At 41.0% G+C, this 23,769-nt stretch overlaps 1 protein-coding gene across 2 annotated transcripts; it reads right to left on the bottom strand.

Annotated features, from left to right (window-relative positions):
* Positions 1–3,561: 3,561 nt before the first annotated feature.
* Positions 3,562–23,704, bottom strand: Aph1b (aph-1 homolog B, gamma-secretase subunit). 2 transcript variants are annotated; one of them, XM_055598812.1, is made up of 6 exons: positions 23,453–23,704; positions 22,058–22,228; positions 15,434–15,504; positions 14,663–14,785; positions 9,995–10,122; positions 3,562–4,116 (listed from the first exon to the last, which is right to left on the bottom strand). In XM_055598812.1, the coding sequence occupies exons 1-6, from the start codon at positions 23,563–23,565 to the stop codon at positions 3,949–3,951; spliced, it is 774 nt and encodes a 257-aa protein (XP_055454787.1). In that variant the 5' UTR covers positions 23,566–23,704; the 3' UTR covers positions 3,562–3,948. The 2 variants fall into 2 exon arrangements, with proteins under 2 accessions (XP_055454787.1, XP_055454788.1); XM_055598813.1 differs by lacking the exon at positions 3,562–4,116 and adding an exon at positions 7,873–8,055.
* Between the last annotated feature and the right edge of the window lie 65 nt (positions 23,705–23,769).

Below are 23,769 nucleotides of genomic sequence, written 5' to 3' on the forward strand. Positions count from 1 at the left end.
CTTAGGAAAAAAGTATAGTTTTACAAGACTTACACTGAAATGACAAGTACAAGTTACATACAATGACACATACAAGGCGCTGAGCCTCAGTGTCTTGGAAGTCACAAGTTAAAATGGTCATCTTAGAGTATGTTGAATGGAATACAAGTGTTCTGCTCATGTGAACCATAAGCCAGCTGAGTGGTTATTTTATTCTATTTTTTGATGAGATGAAACGAAATATTTATATTTTTCTACTAGAGGCTTCTCACATGCCAAGGATAGTCATCAGGAAATCTCCCTTCTAAAAGCCAAACAGATGATATTTAACAAGACTCACAGTGTTACTGAGAAAGGGCCAGTGAAGCTGAACCTGGCTCTGGGCTGACACGTGAGAGATACACACCCCTTCACCTGTATGACAAACTAGTAGTTCAGAGCCATTGGCTCAGAGGCTGGATTATCTGGGAAGACGATCACTATAAACCTGGAAAAGCCTCATTTCAAACAGAGCCAACCACTACCATGTGGATTCCAGAGACAGTTCCTCAGGTTTCCTGAGCCTCCTGTCTCAGAGCAAAGGCCATACACGACCCCACCGCTGCTTTATCGTCTTAGCAAGGGGTGGGCAGAGTGAAAACACTAAGCCATTCAAAGCTGCCTAGCAGAAGCTAAACCACGCTCTTTTTCACCTGCCTCTGTCTTCAGCTACTGCTATGTGATGTTTTTTTAAAGTTCACTCTTTCACAATTACTTAGGAGATTTTTCAAAGTAAGGCTCCAAGATCTCTGAAGGTTTTTTCCCACTTACTTTAAGAAGCATCAAGGAATGTCCCTGTGCCAATTGTTTCTGAACACACAGATATGAGACATGCTTTGTGAACTTTAAATTATCTAATAAACTTCACTTTAAAAAGTCTCAGAACAAATTAGTGATAGACAACAGAATGTACAGCCAAGTTTCTAACAAGGCAATAACTATAGTAACAGATACTGAAGGATGTTCTACTCCAAATAAGGGAAATACTATTTTTTTTTCTTTACTGTCCATTGAAAAAAAACACAGCCTGGAAGGTCTGCTGCTGCAGAATAAAAGTCATACGGGTTCAACATATAAAAACATTATGGATGATACACAGATTCAGTTTCCATTTCCTCTAAACACTAAAGTAGAGCCTATTATTAAACTAAAAAGATAAATATCGTAATCATGAATAGAATCCCTTGGCATGCATGGTGGCATATTCTGAATAATCTCCAGCAAGACTTCAGTACTGTTAACACCAGTTTTGGTACAGGGCTAAAGCTAATGTAACAAGAACTAGGTATAGGAAACCTTTTTGTTCACGGGGAACAAAAACCGTTTTCAGTGGAGTCTGAAGGCACTGTCCTCACTTCCTTCTAGCACCTTTCATCAGGATGCTCTGAAGAGGGCACTGCTAGTCAGGCAGGCCAGAACAGACAGGTGACACACACCTCTCCTAAAGGGCTCTGCTTCAAAAGAACCAAAGACAAACACGGCTCATATTAGGCAGCAACTGAATCTATCCCTGCTAGCCACGTGGCCACTGAGTCTGTTATTCGATCACTAAAACAGTATTCATAATTCCAAGGTTAACTTCATGTGCACGTTTCTCTCTGCACAGAAAACCTGTGTGAAAGGCAGCACACAACAGCCCTACTCCTCAATTACTAGTAAGGCAGCGTTTCAATGTGCATGTGTAAACTCTGCCTCTCAGGTTTCCTAGGCAAGGGGCAAAGCAGGCTCTCTGAGACAGCTGTGTCAGAGCTGCAGCAACACTCAGTGCAAGAACACCACAGGCAACCAAGGGCTGTTCGATAATTTCCCTCAACTAAGACGGTTTCACTGGGCAGGTTTTCCATTTCACATGTGTTGGTTTTGTTGTTGAGTACGTAGGTTCCTGCCTGTGTGGGCATATGGATACAGTTGCACTTGAAGGCCAAATGCCTTGTATCCACTAGTACTGTCACTACAAGTGGTTGTGAGCTGCTCAAAGTAGGTTCTGGGAATTTAACTTGCAAGAACAGCATCTGCTCTTAAACCACTGAGCCATCTTACTAGCCCTTCATCTGAGTTTTTATTAAATGAGCTTTTATAATTGCACCATTTCTATTATAATGCTAATACTCAGAGAATTTGCTTAGAGCTCAAGTATAAATAACAGTAAAATTCTCAGGTTCTCCATTCCTCAGATAAACATTTTATCAAAATATCTATATGCAAGGCTTGTAAGACAGCATCAATAAGCAACTATGTTTTTTTTTTTTAACAAAGGAAAACACCATGCCCATGTAGAAACACATGCAGATCTGTGGGTATCCTCTCGCTCTCAGCTCTGCACCGTGATGTTCACTGTGTGGCTTCTGTGTCTTTTGTCTTTTCTAGTCCAGGGAAAATCTTACATAAAGCTGCACAGCCACAAACTCCAGCAAAGGCACTGATGTCACTTAGAGATGAAGTAGCCTTTAAGGGGATAACTACAGAGGTTTCTCAGGTACTTTGTAGTCTTGCTAGAAGCTTTACTACTCTTGCGTTTCTACACTTGAGACACTCGAATACTTAAGTATGGTGCGGGCTCACCAACTAAGGTTTAGTTCATGGGTAAGATTCTTGTTAACTCAGAACAGTGGCTGCATCTTCATTTCAAACTCCACCATTCTTGTCACCTCTGTGCTGTCATGGTCAGCTTCTGTGTCACTGCCAAGCCCTCTCACTGCCACTCCTGGTTCTTTCAGATGGTGCATATTAGGTCCACAGAGGCATCCCTTTTGTGAAGAGGTCATTTCTACTTTACACTCGAAGCTCCCCCGAAGACTTGGATTGGGAACTGTTTCCATAGCACACTCACAGTTCTGTAGCATCTCCTCTTACAAAGAAAATCAGAGGGCTTGTTGGAAGGAGAGCAAAGCCCTTGGGTATTTTTATACAGGGAATGCTGTTTCACTGCAACTGAAACCCAGATAAACCTGAAGATGAAAAGTGACATCCAGCTTCAAATCTGGCAGCTTAATGTCTACCTCCAATCTTTCCCTGTACCTTTGGGTGATGGCGCTGTTTAGTGTCGCAGAAGCAAATGAAAGGTGTCGGCATCATACTACTTTGTACTTTAGCTATACTCTCACAAGGTCCAGAGAAGCTCTGCCAAAGATACAACATTCATCCCCCCGCCTCACTTCTCAGAGATAAAAATGGTGAGCTTTACCTCCACCAGTCCAGCTTCAGACAGCACACACAGCAGCTTTAAACTGAGAAGGCTCACGGACTTGGCAAAATTTTACATTCTCCCAAGGAAGTTAGTATATAATCAATCCTAAAGAGCCTGGATTTTTATTCAAATAAATAATTTAATGCCTGAGGAAGAAAAGCTCAAAATTGGGGGCGGGGGAGCCCTTGAGGAAAATACAGGTTCTATAGAGACCTTACCTGGGCTACGTAATAATGTCAGTGTAGGTTATTGCATTTAAAGGCACAGCCCATGGTGCTGCTGAAGGACATCAAAGCCATCACACACAGAACAGCCCGTTAGTCTTCTGTTATACCCGTACATAAAAACACAAGAGCTACCCAGGTTACCACATTCAGATTTACTTGCTCAGCAGAAGCTGCCTCAGGACAGTTAAATACCGAACCTCACTCCCTTTGGGTGTTCTTAGGAACTTCCCACTGGACCCCAATGATTCTCTGCTGTCCTGAGCATCCCTGATAATCAAATCTGGAGGGGAAGCCCAGAAGCATCAGTCTTCGTTTCTCCAGCTCAAACGTGCAGCCAGGCCGCAGGCCACACCGCAGCTTTTCCAGGGGTTGCTGCATGAAAGCACACAGACAGTTCCAGGCTAGACAGTTCAGCTGCTTTCTAAGTTCCAGGAGAAAAGGGGCTTTTTAGAAAAGGGCACAGTTGTGCTTCCTCTGAAGACACAGGCTGCTGTTTAGAGGTGCTGACTGCAGGGATTATCTGGAGCGTTGGTTATAAAGAAGAAAGTCCTTGTCTTGGCAGAGCAGGCAGAATTTCAGGCTTCGGCAGCTGCCTCCAGCAGCAAAAAATGCCCAGATGCCCATGAGCACCATGATTATATATGCTGATACCAGGTTTAGTCCATAATGAGGACTTAGGAGGGTCTGCAAAGGAAAAATAAATCAGCCTGGGCAAAAGCACAATATGCTAAAAGAGAGTCAGAAGAAAATACACAATGCTTTCAACAGTTGGACTGTCTCACAAACATGAGATGAATGTCATCTCTGTGTCAGGAGAGCACAGAGAACAATCTACTCAACAGACTGTGGTCTGTGAACTTGCACTTTGCTTGACTCAAATGACAGTCCAGAAGACAGCTCTCAGCCAGAACCCAATGGGATACTTAACAGAAAACACATGGAGCACCTGGCCCTGGTTTATATCCATTTCTGTGTTAATTAAGTTGGCCTAAGAATTTGTTAGTAAGTCGGGTACTTCTAGATTATTTTAATATGAACTGTTAGTATGCAAAGGAACATGAGGAAATGGAGTTAGGTTTTTGGCTGTGCAATTTCTATGGATTCCAAAGGTTTACTCACTATAAAATACTAACAGCAATATAGCTCAGTGGTTGAGCACTTGTTTATTATGCATGAAGCCCTGGGCTCACCCCCCAGCACCAAAGTGTGGCAACAGAGTGCCAACAGGTGCTGTGACTGACATTACTGAAGACAAGTCTCCACCCTGATGAAACTTATATACTAGTAAGTAACATAGATAATGAAGAAATAAATCAATTTCAAGTAGTGATTGATGCTAAGGCAGAATAGTTAGTTGTAACAAATGCTAGGATGAGAACTAGTGATCGACTGAAGGGGTGATGGAGGCCCCGAGAAAGTGACCCTTAACTTGAAACAGATAGGAAGGGAAATGAACTAACCCTGTGCAGCCTGGCCACAGAAGGAGCAAAGGTTAGGGCAGAGCTGGGTACAGATGAAAACTTAGCCTGTGGCTAAGCAATGTAAATGTTTTTCTCTGTGCAATTACAGGCCATCTAGAGGGTTTAGATTGGGATAATAATAATTGGTTTTGATTTTTAAACTGTATAAAATGGATTAAAGGGACTAGGTTAATCAGGAGATGAGTTACAAGGAGATTGCATTGGTGAGAAGGAGGTAGGATGGTGATTTAGGGAAGTAGTGGTGCAGATGGAGAGTAGACAGGATGAGCTCACAGGGCTTACTGATGCACTGAATGTGAAAGAGATGCCAAGGCTGACTCTTGTATTTCTGGCTTCATGGTAGATGAAGCGTTAAGTATGCAAAGTGTTTAAAGAGCACCAGCAGGAAGGGGTAGGAACAAGCTTGCAATGGTGAACACAAATCATATCCAAAGAGATCATGGTTAAGAGTAACAGGCCACGAGATTTCAAAGGCAGAAGTCAAATAAGCACTTGGATGTCTGAGAATAATACTCAGAGGACACAACAAGGCAAGGAAAAGCATTAGCACAGCCTCCATATGGAATTAATGCCATTCCATGACGGTGTGTATCTAAGGAGCTGCTACAGAGACAGGAAAAGACAACACAAGATTAAGGGTCAGCGGTGTGAGTTCCACGTCCGCGACAGGCATGGTGAAAGGAAGGAACAAACTTCTGCAAGTTGTTCTCTGACTCGCATGGGCATGTGCACACACAAACACACACATATAAACCAATACAAACATATACATACATGTAATAAATTTTAAAAGAACTACAGTAGAGATAAAATTTGTGGAGATAATTTTTGAGGTGTGTGTTACTGTGATAGAAGAGAAAAAGTTGTAGAAAGGGTGAAGGTCAGACCAACAAGTTTGTAAGATGTGCCTGGGGGAGAAGATGAACTCAGGTCAGGGCCACCACCTGAGCAGAGCAGCCTTAGCCTGGGAGCCAGATATTGCATCTGTTGGAACAGGGCTAAGGTCAGGTCCTAACAAAAGAAAAGATTTGACTGGGTCAATTTGTAACCACACACCTTTAAAACAAGCACACTCCAACTTTATCTTCACCCAACTGGGACATGCCTCTGACTAAGGTACCAAAGTTGAACTATTAGCTCTGGTCGAGGAAATGGGTTCGTTTTGCAGGTAGCATCTCACTCAGAAAGAATGCTTTTCTCAAGAACCATACTTTGGGTATGGTAGGATATTGGAATATTATGGAAACTTTTCCAGGTTAATCCTACATTGAAGCCAATTAAATTTTAATTCATATTGCAACATGATGATGTCCTTTGAATTTTCTTCGGTTTATTTCTTTTAGAGCCATTTTCTCTTATAAGCAATTACAAAAGATTGTAAAATCTTTGTTACAGGAAATGAGAATACAAATGAGAAAAATAAATCCTAAAACCTGAAATTCGGCTAGGTTATTCATCAGAACACAAAAATGAAATAGCTAAAAACAAAATTGGACAACATAAAATGGAAAACTGGGCCTGAGAATGTACTTCACGGGAGGCTTGCCCGAGTGCATGCAGGGGACCCTTAATTGGAGCCCCAGAATTACACACATAAGACCTTTGAAACATTATACTGCTCCTGTCTATAATACTAAGTCTAGTTGCCTGAGGCAGGATAGCCACAGACTTGAGGCTAGCTAGAGCTTCAGAGTGAATTCTAGTCTAGACTGGACTATAAAATGAGAATATAAAATAAAAAAAGAAAGAAAGAAAAAGAAAGACAAGACAGTGAAACAGAAGCTGTTTGCAGCAGCATATACCTGACAAAATATTCTCTTGTAGGAACTATAAAGAACTGAAACATTAAAACAACAGTAGGAGGTAGGCAAAATATTTGAACAGGGACATCAAAAAGAAAGAACACAAGTGCCTACCAGCCACATGAAGACATGCTTACGTTACTATCAGGACACAAAAGTTCAGTGTGCTTCCACTATATTCCCAGCAAGAAAAGACAGAGTCATACCAAGTATTGGCACAGATGTAGAAGAACAGAAGTTCATAAATAAATGGCTATAGTTTATGTCAATCCAACCATGCTACAAAATCGAGTGATATGACCAGCTGATGATGCACTCCTTTGACCTTAGCCAGTCTATTTCTAGGTATGTATATAAAGAAAAAGTGTCCACATTTGTTTGCTGCTGATATGTAGCAGAATGCATAATTATAATCGCCACAGTAGTCAGGAACTAGAGAGCTGAAGAGAAAGCTTGGTGCTTCAAGAGCTTGTTTATAACCTGCATTCAGATCCCCAGAACCCCCATTAGAAGGTGTGTGTAGCTGGTAAACATAATAAGATGTGCCTGAGTGTGGATGGAGGAAAATGCTTTTAATTCTATCACTCAGGAGGCAGAAACAGGTGGATCTTTTAATTCAAGGCCAGCAAGGACTTCATAGTGAGACTATCTCAAGAAAAGAAAAGAGAAGAGAAGGAAAGAAAAGTGTTGTGTGCAGGATCATGGAGCTCTAACCCCAGTGTTGGGAATGCAGAGACAGGTAGATGCCAGGCAGGGGCTTGCTGCTCAGCCAGTCTAACCAAAATGTGGAGTCCAGGTTCAGTGAGAGACCTTGTCTAAAACATGAAGTGGAGAGCCACAGAGAAAGGCATCTCAACATCCTCCTCTCGCCTCAACCTGAACACACAACAGCATGTGTACTCTCACATGTACCTCACACACAAAACGAAAATCAGAAAGGGCCAGGACATGGGACTCACACCTGTTACCACAGCACCAGGAGGCTGAAGCAGGAGGAGTGCAGTGGGCTTGAGGCCAGCTGGGAAAACAGATGAGAGAGTCTCAAGTATAAAAATACACAGACATACAGACAAAACCTGGAAATACTCTAAATGCTCTTATGTGTAGAATATATATTACGGTCTATACATGGTGGAATGCTATACATTTAATGAGGAATGTTACAAACACATTGTTGACTAAAATGAGCAGAGATGCACAAGCAAACACCATATAGACCCATTGATCTGAAATAGCCCAAGGCAGGATCCACAGAGCAGACAGTGACTGAGCACAGGACGCTCCTGGGGAGAGTTGTAATGGTCTGATTTTCATCTATGTGCCAGCTGCAAAGTATGTTCCTGTGAAAATTCAGTAAGACGAACATTTTTATTTGTGTACCTCTTATATGTGTATTGTTTTAGTAAAACTGTTGTTGACTCTGGGAAATCTGACACTGAAAAAAACCATTGTTAAAATTTCAGTAAAATAACATCATGTAGAACAATATCAACCGTTTTGGTGCTTTGTCTTCATTTTTTTTTTTTTTTTTTTTTGAGACAGGCTTCTCTGTACAGCACTGGCTGTCCTGGAACTCGCTCTATGGACCAGGCTGTCCTCAAACTCACAGAGATTTGTCCATCTCTGCCTCCCAAGTGCTGGGATTAAAGGCATGTACCACCACTGCCCGGCAGCCATTTAGTTTTTAATCAATGTTTACTAGTCAACCATTATGTGTAAAAGACTTGTTTATTGACAAGAAAAAGAGCTTACTTTTCATTATCAAACTAGTTGAGACATAAAAAACACATAAAATAATTCTAGTGAAGAACAAGAGAGCAGTGAGTAAGGTTCAATGGTAGTGCTCAGTCTGCAGATTTCTGAGCAGGTATCACAAACAGTGAAAGCATTCCCAAGTTAGAGGAAAGACAAATCCTGCATGGAACATGGCAGGACCAAAATGTGCATGCTGTGTCTGGGGTACATGATGTGAATTGTGGAGAGCAGCTGGAGGTAAGCTTCGAAGGCCCAATTTAATAAACCTTACATCAAACAAAGATCCTAGGTTTTATTCCAAAAGCTTCTAAAGCCCATGTCTCCTCCTGGGTGAGCTTGGCTCCCAGGACACCCAGATCTCTGGAATTTCCTGATTCCCTACTTTTCAGTTACTCCTTGTGCTTCTTGGCTGGCTCCTTTTTAGCCCAATCTCAATGATGGAGACCATGGACCCCATGCTTGAACATCTCTGTTTACCCACAGCTCTTTGGATTATCTTTTCTCAACCAAACTCCTCCCCCAAAGTTATCCCCCCCCCCTTTTTTTTATCCAACTTTTACCTGACCTCTCGTCTTGGATGTTTAACAGAGCACCTCCAAAGTAATGGGCCCCAGATAGAACTAGTGACCACCCCTCTCCAGCCCTCATATCAGTTGACAACTCATTTTTTCAGTTGTTCAGGCCAAAATCCTTGAGCATATCCTTGGTTCCTCTTCTTCCTCTCATATGCCTCATACATAGTGAAATCCTATCTCAAAATACGAATCACTTTTACCATCTCCCTGGCACAAGGAAACTGTTTTAATATTGTACAAAAAATGTGCAAAGGATCTAGACAGGGCCATGGAAAGATCACTTTGATAACTGTCATGTATTTGAATGACAAATTACCAGTCAGATCAAAGTCGTTACACACTGCTTTAAAAATAAATCTGACAAGTGTTTGAAGCTTTACTTTGCGGACTGGCACTGCTATAATGTCAGTGCGGAGTGAAGCCAGCACTTCTGCTACTGGTCAGAACATGGAAAGGGTCACCACCTTACAAAGCCTGTTTTAGCAATTTCTATCAAGCACTAAAAATATTCATACCAACTGACTTCACAGTATGGGAAAGTTCTATGCACACAGTCAAGAAAGCTTCACAACAGCCAGAACAACAACAAAACCAAAAGGGAAGTGATTAACCACTCAGGTTAAGCTAATTTTCATGTAATGATTTAAATGTACTCAAATTTGTATCTTAAGGAATTTGTAATGAAGAAGATTGCTGCAGATACACTTTATAACACAAGAACGATGCCAATTCTTTTAGGCTTGACCATACGTCCACTTAAAGGACAGCCATGGGAAAACTCCCAAATTCACAGTGACTGTCACTCTGCTAAAACCTGCGTGACCTGCTGTAACAGAGCTTTCCTAAATTGCCCTCACTTCCCCATGAGTGTGTACTCTCTCTGGAGTGAAATCCACCCTCATCTGCACTTGAGCTCTGCAAGCTCCGATAACACAGTGACAGAACTCACCTGGGTGGACACCAGCAGGTGGGTCAGGAGAACTGTGAGGGGGATGTGCCACTTACTCTTCTCACAGCCATCAAAAAACACAATGCCCCAGAACACGTGCAGCATGATGATGACCAGCGTCATGAAAGCTGAAAGACAAGTCATCAGTGAATGGCAGTCTGCAGATGACAGACACCAGAGCCAGCCGAGCCCGCTGCCATGCAGCAGCTCTGAGGGCCCTAGCTGCTGCTATATACTTTGACCTCCAGAGCACAGAGATGTCTTTGAGAAGAACTCCACGTTAACTTTTGAAGATGCATATCTGTCTGGAAGGGAGCCCAGCCTTTGTAGCAGCTATTCCTCTAGAATATGAACCTGTTAGACAAAAAGCCAACTTGGCTTTCAAGGAGTTTCCCTGAGGTTTGCAATGAGATTAGTACAAAATCTACACAGCTTAATTTCAATTAGCCTGTGGCCCTACTTAAAAAGAATTTTCTCCATTGAGTACAACATCCTCTGTCTAAACAAGTTTCCACACTGAAGGGGAAATTTATCTTCAGAAATTTTTTTAGAGAATGAAATAAAAACCCATCAAAGTCATTAAAATTATCTTAAAATTCTTTTTAAGCAACTGGCAATAAATTGGCACCTCCATGTCTCTGGAATACTGCCTGTGTATGTGTCCTGTGTCCTAAAATAACATTTTTTTCTTTAAATCAGGCAAGTCCCATATATTCTACACACTTTAACATGAAAAGGGGCATATAGATTTTCTTTTTCCTGCCATATAATAAAGAGAACATGAGCTTTAACCCACCATACAGAAAAAATCCCAGTTTCGAGTTCTGTTCTACACTGCTTGAAGGAAAAATAACCTGGCATAGCAAAGGAGAATAGTTGTATCTATTTCAGTCCATCAAAAAGTTCAAGCTACAGTATATACTCTATCTGTACTCCATACCAGTTAGTTCTCAGATCAACAGACCACTAGCCAACTGACAAGACATAAACTTTCTAAGCTGCTTGCCTGTACTTCCTAGTTAAGTAATGATTTTATTCCTTCTCAAGTCTCTGATGGGGTTTAAGACTACATAAGTTATAGTTTCAGTTGGGCTTAAGTTGTTTAGGACTTAAGAAAATGTTTTAAGGTCTAGGAAGTTGTTTTTTAAGTTGATAAACACAAAATATGACAGAGAGTGATTCAGATACAAAGCTTTAGACTCACCTAGATAGGATAGATAGTATTTTCTTCAAGGTTGCCAAATACAAATGAGCTAAATATTTTGAATGTAATTTTTACAGATGGCTTTCCTCTTTCATAACTGTTCTTATGGTATATAGTTTATTATAAATAAATAAAGTCCATTTGAAAAAAAATCACTTATCCAAGGACTTGTCAATGTGGCTTACTGGTACCCATTCCACCCATGAATCAGAAGCAAAGGGGCAGGGGCCCAGCAAAGCTGCTTTAAGCAGCCTTCCTAGAGTCCCATGCATGGTTAAGTTTCAGACTCCTGCCAAGGAGGTATTCTTATGAATGTGCACAAGGATTTAGACCAGCACTGCTGCAATAGCAAAGAATCCTCACCCTTCCACATCGGAGAAGTAGACTACAATGTACTCACACGCTGACCTACTCTATATGACCCACAGCAAGAATCAGCTAAAGAACACGGTGCTGAGTGAGAACAAACATGCTGTGAAAATACATTTGATCACCTCCCCCTGAGGGGGAGCAGCCTTACCAGGCCACAGAGAAAGACAATGCAGCCAGTCCTGATGAGACCTAATAGGCTAGGGTCAGATGGAAGGGGAGAAGGACCTCCTCTACCAGTGGATTTGGGGAAGCTCATGGAAGGAGATGAGGGAGGGAGTGTGGGGTTGGGAGGGGATGAGTGAGGGGGCTGGGATACAAAGTGAATAAACTGTAATAAAAATGAATTAATTAAAAATAAAAAAGGAAAAAAGAAAAAAATATTTTTTAAAAAGAAAATACGTATTATTCACAAGAAGTAAGAGACTCACTAACAATATTAAAAGACACAACTGAGCTGGGTATGGTGTCACACACCTTTAATCCCAGTGCTCAGGGCGGCAGAGGCAGGCTGATCTCTACGAGTTCAAAGCCAGCCTGGCTTACAAAGTGAGTCCAGGACAGCCAAGCCTACACAGAGAAACCCTGTCTGGAAAAACAAACAAACATATAAGTGCTTGCCTAGAGGAGAGTAAGCTGTCACATCTCTGTAACAGTGTCTACACATCAGGCTCTGGCAAGCCACATTAAGGATTCAAGGAGGCAAAGTTTTGAACTAACAAGGAAACGGGGACCAGGGAGGACTGTCACCAGGTTCAGGGGCGTGATGATAGGTGATGTCTCTAAACTACTGCAGCTTTTTAAGTCGGCCATCTTTCTCTCTGACTTTTTATTTTAGTAAAGCTACTGAAACTCTATTTACTTTTCGCTCACAGTCCCCTAGAAGATGGTAAGCTCCCTAATGCATTTTGGCCAGGGCATGAACATTGATTTAATTGAAAAAAAAATTAGAAAGAACTGGAAATTGAGGCCTATAGAGAAGAGGTCTCTAGCTTCTGTTTGGAACATCCTTCCCTGCAGCCCCTTCCTGGTATCATTCATCTTTAAATAAATGTCTATTCAAACGGCCCTTCCTCCATAAGCTGTGACTAGCTTCAATTTTCAGTAAATATTTCTAAGCACCATGTAGTAACAAAGAACTCCATGAGGCTCTGAGGATGGCCATGAACAAGTTGCCATAGCTCTTGCTTATATAGTTTAGAACACAACTAAAGAGAGTGAGGCATTAAACAATAGTCACATCAGTCATTCACAGCTGGGGAACACATGACAAAGGCAAAGAACTTCACTGTTCCCATATGAGTCAATGACGGCCTTCCTTTCTGTAACGTTTATATTATATTTTGTATTTGCTTTTATTCCTATCATGGGCAGAGAGCATGGAGAAATCTTTAATAATAATTTATAGGTGCATAGTTAAATAATCGAAAGGACTTGTCCCCCAAAATTAAGTTAATGAGCTAGGATATGACTTGTACTTGGAACCCCAATCCCATACTTTCTTCCCTACCAAGCACTTCCGGGAAGTGGCAATGAGTCTAATTTATAGCTGGCCTGTTCTACAACCACAGATAACAAAGAACTAACAGGTACATTTCAAAAACTATGCCTGTGTAACATAAAGATTCAAGTATATACAGGTATCATACAGTATGTGTGTTATTAACACAATTGACGTAGATAGAGATGCTAATTAACAATCCCATATTCTTATTCTAATTACCATTTGTTCCATTTTAGGAACAAATCCACTTTCTAAGGGACTAATTTTAAGCTGGCCTTTAAATCAGCCTGGAATGCTGAAGGGAGTTAGCACCACCTAGAGGACAAAAATCAGAAATACAGGCAGGTGGAAAGAAAATAGCCTCTTTAATAGTATTTAGAAAACTCACAAAACTGAAGCAGTAACAGACTTTAGCCATTAAAACATCTTTTGATTCTTTCTTTAAAATCTAGCCTGATGATCATTGAAATCTCTGCCAGGAATGCCCAAGTTCAGGGATGTTTATGGAGGTGGTCTACGTTGGAGGCAGCTCTAATAAAAGCACGGCTATTAACCCTTTCTTCTACTCACAGCCAGGGTTAAGGGTCTGGACTGTGTGCTGTGGCCTCAGAAAGTCAGACACCTTCCTGACAGGGAAGACTAGCTTGCCGGCTGCCCAGAGGGTGGCAGCATTAAAGCCCGTGGGAGGGGCTAAGGTTTGACTTAACAAGGAAACGGGGACCAGGAAGGACTGTCACCAGGTTCAGGGGCATGATGATAGGTGATGTCTCTAAACTACTGCAGCTTTTTAAGTCGGCCATCTCTCTCTCTGACTCTTTATTCTAGTAAAGTTACTGAAACTCTGTTTATCTTTTTGGTCATAGTCCCCTAGAAGATGGTAAGTTCCCTAATACATTTTGGCCAGGGCATGAACATTGATTTAATTGAAAAAAATTAGTATGCGAGTTCCTTATTTCAATGACATAACTGTGGGTCTAGACAACTACAAGTTCAACATATTTCTCTTCTATTTTTAAACAAAGTGAAGTTTAATAATATTCTGACTATAAAACAAACTTGTTATCATAACTTGTAACTGGTGAATAAAAAGAAATGTGTAAAGAGTTGGTCTTTTTACTGCATCTTTGCATAAAAAGATTAATTTGTCTACTACTTTTCACTCTGAATTTAAAGACCAAATCATACTGCCTATCTGTAAAATTCACTAAGTTGTAGATTAATCCACCATTAGAATTTAGGGCTAGGGTTTTTGTGTTGAGTACCTAGCACTGGAAAGAAGAAAATGTAAGGGCTTACAGGCTTATGTTGAAAATAAATATAAAATCCCAAAACAAAGAGAATATAGTTCATAGCTGTTAATGTCTCAACTATAAAAATAAACATATACCTCTTATGCAAGATAAATTCCTGTATTGTTTTAAAGCACTCCAATCAACCCCCACCCCCAGGTCCCTCCCTTGCAGTACCTAAGAATACCCAGCCTTTAAAAGGCTGCACATAAATCCCTGTTCACCTGAATTTCAAAGCCAGTGGGCTGCAGTGAGGAATGTTCTTTAGAGCAGAACCCTGGACATGCACAGCTGACACATACCTGAATTCAGGAAGAACTGAGGAGAATCACCATGAATGCCTACTGTGCCTGGCCCCAAGGAGTTAGACAGGGTGTTCACAAAGGAAAACACTCCACTCATGATTCCAAAGCCCAAGCCAGAAACTAAAGAGGAAGAAAAACATCGTTAAACCCTTTTCCTGTTATGAGTTTGGTTCACATTTAATTTGCAAGGACTAGGGGATAATACATTTCACTGCAGGGAAATGGGTCTCTTTCTTAGCACATGTAAGTCCTGGGCTTGGTTACTACACCAAAACAGAAAAGCACTGCTGGAGGGTGAGGATGATTTGGGTTCTTTGGAGTGGAAGGTAGAAGGCAAAAGGAAAACAAACCAACAAAAACAACTGCTCGTGCCAGCTCTGGAATTGCTAAGAGAAGAGAGGAGTAAAGGAAGTGCAGAGCAGGATGGAGTAGATAAATGAACAAAGAGACAGAAGAAACTAGAGAGGAAGAGGGGGGTAAGGTGTCAAAGGTCCAGCTTTGGTTTATTGTAGCCAAACTGTGAGGGGGTGACTGACTGGAGGTGGGGTTTCTGGGCCAGACTGAGCTAACTCCACGGAGAGACCTACGTGTGCGTGGTGAGCGAATGTTGGGTCCTTAGAGCTAGAGTTACAGGTGGTTGTCAGGCACCATGTGGTTCTGGGAACTGAATTCAAATCCTCTGCAAGAGCAGTAGGTGCTCTTAACAGCTGAGCCATCTCTCCAGCACTTCTATTATTTTTCCTCATGACACCACAGGATCTAACTTACCATAGGCCAACAGTCGCATTGAGGGCGCTGTCTCCTCAGGGTTTAAGCTTTTCAAACCCTCATTGGCTTTTCTAAAATAAAAACACATTTTTAAATTTTAAATTTTTATTTTTTAAAAATTAGTATATTAAGCAGGCCACAGGACCCTTAAAAACCAGATATTAGTGAGGCTTCTGACCAGGCTACACCCTAAGCCCACAATTCACTTAAGTCAAACCCAGCACATTTCAAAAACTGAAATTAAATGAGATTTCCACCAACTTCATTTAGCTGATGTCTCCACAAAAGGAGAAATTAAAACTATTTGTCATAAGCCAGTATGGACTAAGTTCACTGGGAATAGTAGCAATGTTTTAATTTCTGAGGTCAATAACTACTTATCTCATTATCCTGAAGGATCTACCACTCTGAATTTTATTTTTCTCAATCTTTTATATCTTTATCTCCAACTTATTGGCATTCTGTTGTATCTTCCACTGTGGCTCTATTCTCCCAATCTCCCTTCTACCTTCCACTCCAAAGAACCAAAATCATTCTCACCCTTCCAGCAGCCTCTTTTTTCCTTTTGGTATGGTAACTAAACCCATACCTCACACATACTATGAATAGGATCTACCACCGAGCAACACTTGCAGCCTGCCCCCCAACTTTTCCCACTACTCCCCACAGCAATTTATTAAAGAAGATGATATACTGAGGAGCCAAATTCTCAGGCTGGTACTTAATCATACAGTCTTCTGATTCTAAAATATTTTACATATTTGATTCATATTCCCATAGGATTCAGCAGAAAAGGCAGTCTGATATTTTTATAATATACTATATGACAAAATGCTGCCTTCAAAAAAGGATATAAATACTTAAATGAAAGGAAAAATACTTCTCAGTAAGAAATCAATCCAGAGTGATTAATTATATCCACACTTCTGTTATAGCCAGATCACAAATGTACCAAAAATCAGCCTCTGTTCCCCACCTCACCATGCAGACACTGGGGTTGCTGTGGTTCATTATACTACTGTCTCTGTTGCCCAGAAGCTCTGCAATCATTTAAAAGCTGAAAGGATATTCATATTATACTTCCTATAAAGTGCATCTACTTTATAGTAACAGAAGAATCAGTATTTTGGAATGACCTGAGACAAAAGGAGGTGAGATGAACTCTGAGAACACACAAGTTAACCAGAGCATACTCATCTCCCAGCTGCTGCGTTAACTTAAGCTTCAGGGAAGCCAGGGGGGGTGGCTCATGTCTGCAGTCTCAGCACGTGGGAGGCTGAGGGAGTAGAACTACCGCATGTTCAAGGCCAACCTGAGTTATACAGTGATACGCTACTCCAAAGGCCAACCTAAAATAAATGTTAGAACATCAAGGAACACAGAGTTATTACTGTTGGTCTGCTCATTATATAAAAATAGGACCTCTGTAAATACAAATGTCACTGATTTATTAATCATTGTTCTGATAAGATAGAATTCAACCAAAATAGCTATACGCATAGTGAAGTGTGCTCTACTTTTCTAGAATCAAAAGGAACAATTTGCTATTTCAGTCTAGTCCATTGGAAGCACTGTTTGGTAGGGAAAATGTGACCCAGATATTTAATGTGACTGTCTCTGGAACAGCAACCAACTAAATTGTACAGTTTTTCTTAATAAAAAAAGCCCACTTTTCAGAGGAATTCTTTTAAATGGTAGTTAAACCTTATGATTTATACAGTAGTAATAATCTGTATCAGCATATGTACCAGTGTAACTTAACCAATAAATTTGGGAGAATTTCTGTTTTGCATAAGCTGTTTTTCTCTATTGGCCACACTGTGGTACGGCGATAAGGAATATATTAACTTTCTAGGCATGGTGTCCCACGTCTGAAATCCCAGCAAGGTCAGAAGTTCAGACTACAATAAAGAAAAACAAAAACAAAATGATAAAAAAAAATTCAAATGGTGCATTTCTATACTGAACACTTCATAATGGAGCACCCCTTTAATCCTAGCACTTGGGAGGTAAGTAGTTGGATCTCTTTGAGTTCAAGGCCAGCCTGGGTTAATAGCCAATTCCAGGCCAGTCAGGTTACATAGTGAAATGCTATCTTAAATAATTAAGAAGAAAAAAAAATGATTTATCAATAGTTTCACAAAGTTAATATTGTAAAGAATTAGAACTTTTCATTTTTGTTCTTGGAATCTAGTAACAAATGTAACAGAATCTAGACGTCAATAACCAGAGAAGATACCCCACCCAGCACGTCAGTCACTATCCTTTCATCAGAAACATGAAAACTCACCGCGTTTTGTGCTTTCTCACTTCCTAATGTTAGCAGGAAACTGTCAGTGCCACAACATTTCCTCTTACAAACTCTGGAACAGAGTATGAGGAAGTTTACCCAACTTCTACATTTATGTATTTAAGATATTTGAGGGTTTTGTTTTTGTTTGTTTGTTGGTTGGCTGGTTTTTGAGATGGTATCATGCAACTGGCTAGCTTCAATATCATTGCAGAGCTAAGATTACAGGTGTGTTCCACCATGCCCATTTTACTAGGTCCTGGGGAGGGAACCCAGAGCTTCCTGATAGGCAACAACTCTGCAACTGAGTTACAACTGTAGCCTCTAAAACACCATTTTAGAAAATGTAAAAGACAGTAACACTTCTTTAAAAAGAACTGTAGTGGGGTGAAGGGTATAGGTCAGTGAGGGAGGGGCAAACAAATCCATGGCAGGGGTTTTTCTTTTCTGTAAATGTAAGATTTCTCTAAACTCACTAAATATGTATTTTTATTAGAATAAAAATGAATTAGGTTACAAAACTTGCAAGCCAAGAAAAAAAATTCTATATATTTTAGGCATTGCACAACACTTTTAGGCAACAAAGAGTTACTGAAAACATTTGTTTTAGGTAATAAACAGTCATTTTTTAGGCCACGGTAACTTTTAACATTTGTGTGGAAAGAGCCACCACTTGTGGCCACATGCTAATTTCTGACTCTAAGGCTGAAAGTTACAATTCACTCACCAACCAACCAAACAAACAAGCAAAACCACAACATTCATATGTCTTGAATATATTAATTTAAAAGTTTGGTAAACTTCCTCATTTTGTGTTACAGAGTTCATGACAGGAAATGTTGTAGCACTAATAGTTCTCACTATTAATATTCATTCATTAATTCATTCACAATGAAGTAACTATTCCTGACTCATGAAATAAACTTATTTGACTGCAAAGGTTTAGAAAATGGGTGGAAATGCTCAACATTTTAATCTTGGAAGCAAATGCGGGTAGGAAAACTCTGATTGAGGTAGTCCTTTAAGCTAAAAGACTCAGAACTCTGATGGAGGTAGTCCTTTAAGCTAAAAGGCTCAAAATTTATTTTGGGCTATGTAAGCAAAATTTGACTAAACCCAAATCCCTATATTTGAATGCAGCATAGCATATGAGACTGGTTCTACAGAAATTGTCAAAATTCTCAAACTTGCTTTAACAAAGTTATATAACATCCAACACTGGTCAATTCTCCAGGAATTTGAGAAGTTTGATTTTCTTTTGTTTGTTTGTTTGTTTGTTTGTTTGGGGATTGTTTTGTTTTGTTTTTGAGATGGTATCTCATGTTACCTAGGTTAGCCTAAACTTGGAAGTACCTGAAGGTGTCCTTGAATGCGTGATCTCTCACCTTCATCTCACAAGTACTGAAATTACTCACCAAGCCTGACAGGAAGTTTTTGTAGAATATATCAAAAGTTTATTAAATATGAACTCTGCAACACAAACAAAGGCATCTACTAATGCATGTTTTTCTGATCACCTGTTTGCAAATTTCCCAAACATCCTTTAGGAAGAACAAGCAGAGCTCTAGGAAGTCAAAGGATACCCTAGGAAGCCAAAGAGGCTTCTCTCAACTTCCTAGTTTTATAGCCTGCTTTGAAATGCCAGGATTCCTTCTTCACATCCAGATTTTGGCACTGGTGAAGTCGGGTCTTGAAATAAGAGGTTTCTAAACCCGTGTCCCAAACTGTAACACCATATTAGAAATTAAGCTTTTCCAAAAATTAAAACCATCACGTAGAAGTGCAAAGGCCAGTGTCGACACTGGTTGAAAACCTATTGCACTGTAAGGCTGAGTTACTTAGAAAACATCTGGTCCAGGGACTGCTCAGATCACACTGCCGCACAAGCATGTGGTCAAAAGCAGGCACTGACAAAAGGGGCATGTCCTTTGCCAAAGTGGGGAGAAACTTAGAAGCTACAGCCATGCCTTTGGAGATTCATGGAACTGAGCTGTGCTGAGCCTAGGGACCCTAGGACAATCATGTGGCTGAAATTTCAATGACACAGGCCAAAAGTAGAACCATTTGATTATCGCAAATAATAATATACAGTTAAAATTTAGATTGTAGATTTAGGGTTAAGGGGTATGAACTGGTTGCCTCCCGTGTGAATGATCCAGCACTCAATCTCCAGTACTTTAAAATAAAAACAACAATAAATTAAATCTTAGGATGGTAGTAACTAATTTCTGCATACCGCAAACATTCAACACAATTAGACGTCCTTCTTGTAAAAACTTAAGTGTTACTCTTTGTTTCTTTGAAAATCCTGGGCCTAAGGTTTTCTCTTCTGAACAGCTGGGACTTCTGGCACATGGCCACCATGCTCAGCTTGAAATGTTAGTTTTTCCCTCTCTTTCTATTTTTCTTTCTGTCATTTTAAAAAGCAATACTGGGGATCAACTCCACCAGACTCTGATTCTAGTGTGGACTCTCCCAACTAAGCTACATTCCCAGTCCTTAACATTGCTTTCAATATTTACTTAATATTCCTTAACTTTTTCCCAGAGACTAGCAATTTTTATTTTAAGCCTTTTCGCTTACTTATTATTTATTTTCTCCATGTGCATACCAGTGAGCACATAAATGCCTCGGTACACATGTGAAGGTCAGAAGACAACTTGAGGAAGTCCTTTCTTTTTTTACACCTTTATTTGGGAGCCAGGAATTGAACTCAGGTCATCAGGCTTGGTAGCAATCACCTTTACCCACTGAACTATCATCTTGCCAGGCACCCCAAAGCTATGGTTTTTGCTTCTAAGAAATGGCTTCCTGGTTTCAATTTGTAACTTCAGTTGTCTGATTATAAAAAGGAAACCTAATATCTACTGACAAAAGCAAAATGTTTTTTTTTAAATCCAGAATAATAATATTAGGAAATATATTAGGAAATCAAATGACCAGAAGCCTATTCAAGGTGTTGTCGATAAGGCTCATTTAGGTTTCACCTATGAACTCTATGGAGCCTCTCACTAGCAGAAATGAAAACAGAACAGCACATCTATCATTTCACTGAGCCTTACTACATAAGCAAAACTAATCTCATGAGTTCCTGAAAGAACATAGGGCTCCAAGTTCAAGCTGTTTCTCAAATTAATGGTTTCATGTGAGGTCCTCATGGGTCTAACAGATAACCATATCCTAGTCCCCAAAAGAGAACTTACAGCTAGCACTTACAAAAGGGGAGGGGAGCTGGGCATGGTGGTGCATGCCTTTAGTCCCAGCACTTGGGAGGCAGAGGCAAGTGGATCTCTTGAGCTCAAAGACAGCCTGATCTATGGAGGGAGTTCTAAGACAGCCAAGGCTACACAGAGAAACTCTGTCTCAGAAAACAAATAAGTAAACAAGATACATTTTTCATTTGAAGATCTGAAATATTTTTAAAACGAGCCCGTTTCCCACTGATAGTCAAAATAATGGAAGGTATAATCTCCATAAGAATGACTTACTTCAGGTGGTTGGAGGGAAACATGAAGTACAAATGGGAAGGCTCTTTGTTGTTTCAGTAATTATTTCTCTGGGTTATTTTTCTTCAAGGTACTTCTCATTTTCTAAAACAATGTATCTTCTTGTTCATTGATTTCTTGCCAGTTTCCTTGCATTATAAACTCCAAGATGCCAGACTTTATCTATCTATCTATCTATCTATCTATCTATCTATCTATCTATCTATCTATCTATGTGTCCATGTATCTATCTATCTATCTATCTATCTATCTATCTATCTATATCTATGTATCTATCTATCTATCTATCTATCTATATCTATGTATCTATCTATCTATCCATGTATCTATCTATCTATCTATTTATCTATCTATCTATCTATCTATCTATCTATCTATGTGTCTATCTATCTATCTCCTCTCCCTCCTTCCTCTATCCTTCTCTCTCTCCTCCTCCTCCCCCCATTCCCCTCTGGTTTTTGGAGACAGGTCTCACTATACTCTGGGTGTCCTGGAACTCACTCTGTAGACCAAGTTGGCCTCAAACTCACAGAGATCTACCTGCCTCTGCCTCCCGAGTGCTGGGATAAAGACGTGCACCACCACAGCTTCTGTCTCTTAACCACCTTTGTACCTCCAGTTTCTACAAGTGTATGGCATTGAAAAAACTCTCAAGAAACACTTTCAGTAAGAAGGAGAAAAAGGAGAGAAAGCCAAAGGAGGTCAGGAAGGTAGGCAGGCAAGCTGGGTCACAAGTTTAAATACTTGATATTTTCAGGGTAGAAATGTTGTAATCACCAAATCATAATTCAAGTCTAAATGGGAAAATAAAACAAACATCTAACTTACTTTAACAGTCTATAATATGCAAGCCTGAACAGTTCTTGGATACAGACAGAGAGCAACACTCCAAAGATGAGAAGGTATTTCTGTACTGGTCCATCTCTGTTGTCAGTAATGACTCTCACTAGGTACCAAAACATGGATGAAAGCAGAAGAGATACCAACCAGAAGAAAGCACTGGAATATAAAAGAAAAAAAATCACAAGTTAACAGACGCACAGTTAGATAAACAATGACTTTAAATCTGCTTGAGAAGAAACTAATATCTTGATTTTTTTTTTTTTTTTAATTAGAAAAAAAATCCTTGAAGTGATTTTCAGGATCAGCATTTGCTAATCAATGGTCCTTTTTTTTTTTTTTTTTTTTTTCTCCTAGTGAGAAAAACAGTCCAAGAGGACTGTCAGATGTGCTCAACAAGAACGTGTGTACACTAAGACACTATCGGCCAAGGACTGGCTAAGTAGAACTTGGTTGGTGGTGCTTTTTCTGTGATGCTTTGCCTCTGACGTGCCCATAGCAACATACAAGCAATGACTCTTGCAATTTTCATATCATCAAAATTCACTAGAAAATACTCATTTAATGGCTACTTATCTGTAAAGACAAGTATCTTTTCTGAAAGAAAATGAATACCTAAACCTGTATTTATAGCGTTCCAGTGTGTAAAATTCAGCTGTTGAAAACCCGTGCTCTGGTCTAGTTGTTTTCCAGGCCTGGTTCTTAAACCACCACCGCCACACCACCCGTCGTCCCCCCCACCCCCCACCCCGTGGATTTTAATGAGGACAGCAAGCTTTACAAGCCTTTGGTTCAACAGACTCTATTGTTTTTTAATGACAATAGCGATGGAGCGCTATTTAGTACAATCAAAATGACACTCAGGTAGGCTGGAGTCCCTGGCCTAGCTAATGAGCTGGCCTGATGCCAAGTCCCAGACACTCTCAGCAGGTGCAAAGAGACCAAGATTTACCAAGCTCTTGAGGAGGACATGCCTAGTTAGGTGTTGCTGCGTTTTCTCGGGCTTCCACCCTTGGCTGCACCCCAATCATTAGCCAGGGATCTGCAAGAAAACTCTGAGCCCAAAGCCCTCACAGGCATTCTGAGTCTGAGAATGGGGCAACCGATCCCCAGGTGATTTTAATGGCCGAGAGTGAGAACGACTCACTGGGCTCCATACACGAATATATCTCCATGTTCCCACACTTGGCCCGCAGAAGCCAAGACCCGCAGGGCGCGCCTGCTCAGACCACCGGCCTGCTCTCCCCAGACCCTTTCAGGACAGAGGAGCCTCCCCTCCTCTCAGCCCTGAGTGGTCCCACAGTGGTCCCTGGAGCCACTGGGGGGTCGGGGACCCAGGTAGGGGAGGGAGCCCGCGGCGTCAGGGACTCGGCGCAGCCTCACCCGGCGATGAGGAAGATGACGCGCAAAGGGTCGGTGGCGATGGTAAAGATGTAGAGAGCGAGCGCGGGCCCGAAGGCGATGAAGGCGCAACCGAAGAACACGGCCGCCGTCATGGCGCCCGCGGAAGCCAGTCCCGGGGCCCTAAGGGGACCCGAGGTGCTCACGGCGCCGTCTTAGCGGGATGCGGGGCGGGGCAGGTCTGTCAAGCGCCTAGTGCTCTGTCAGAGCCCGGGGCCCGGCGGAGCTCTGAAGGCGGGGCCTCAAGGTGCTCCGGGCTCGTCAGCGTGGGGGGCGGGGCTGAGCGGGGAGGCGGGGCC

Source organism: Psammomys obesus, unplaced genomic scaffold (assembly GCF_907164565.1).
Source record: "Psammomys obesus unplaced genomic scaffold, mPsaObe1.curated_primary_1811, whole genome shotgun sequence".
Lineage (NCBI taxonomy): Eukaryota > Metazoa > Chordata > Mammalia > Rodentia > Muridae > Psammomys > Psammomys obesus.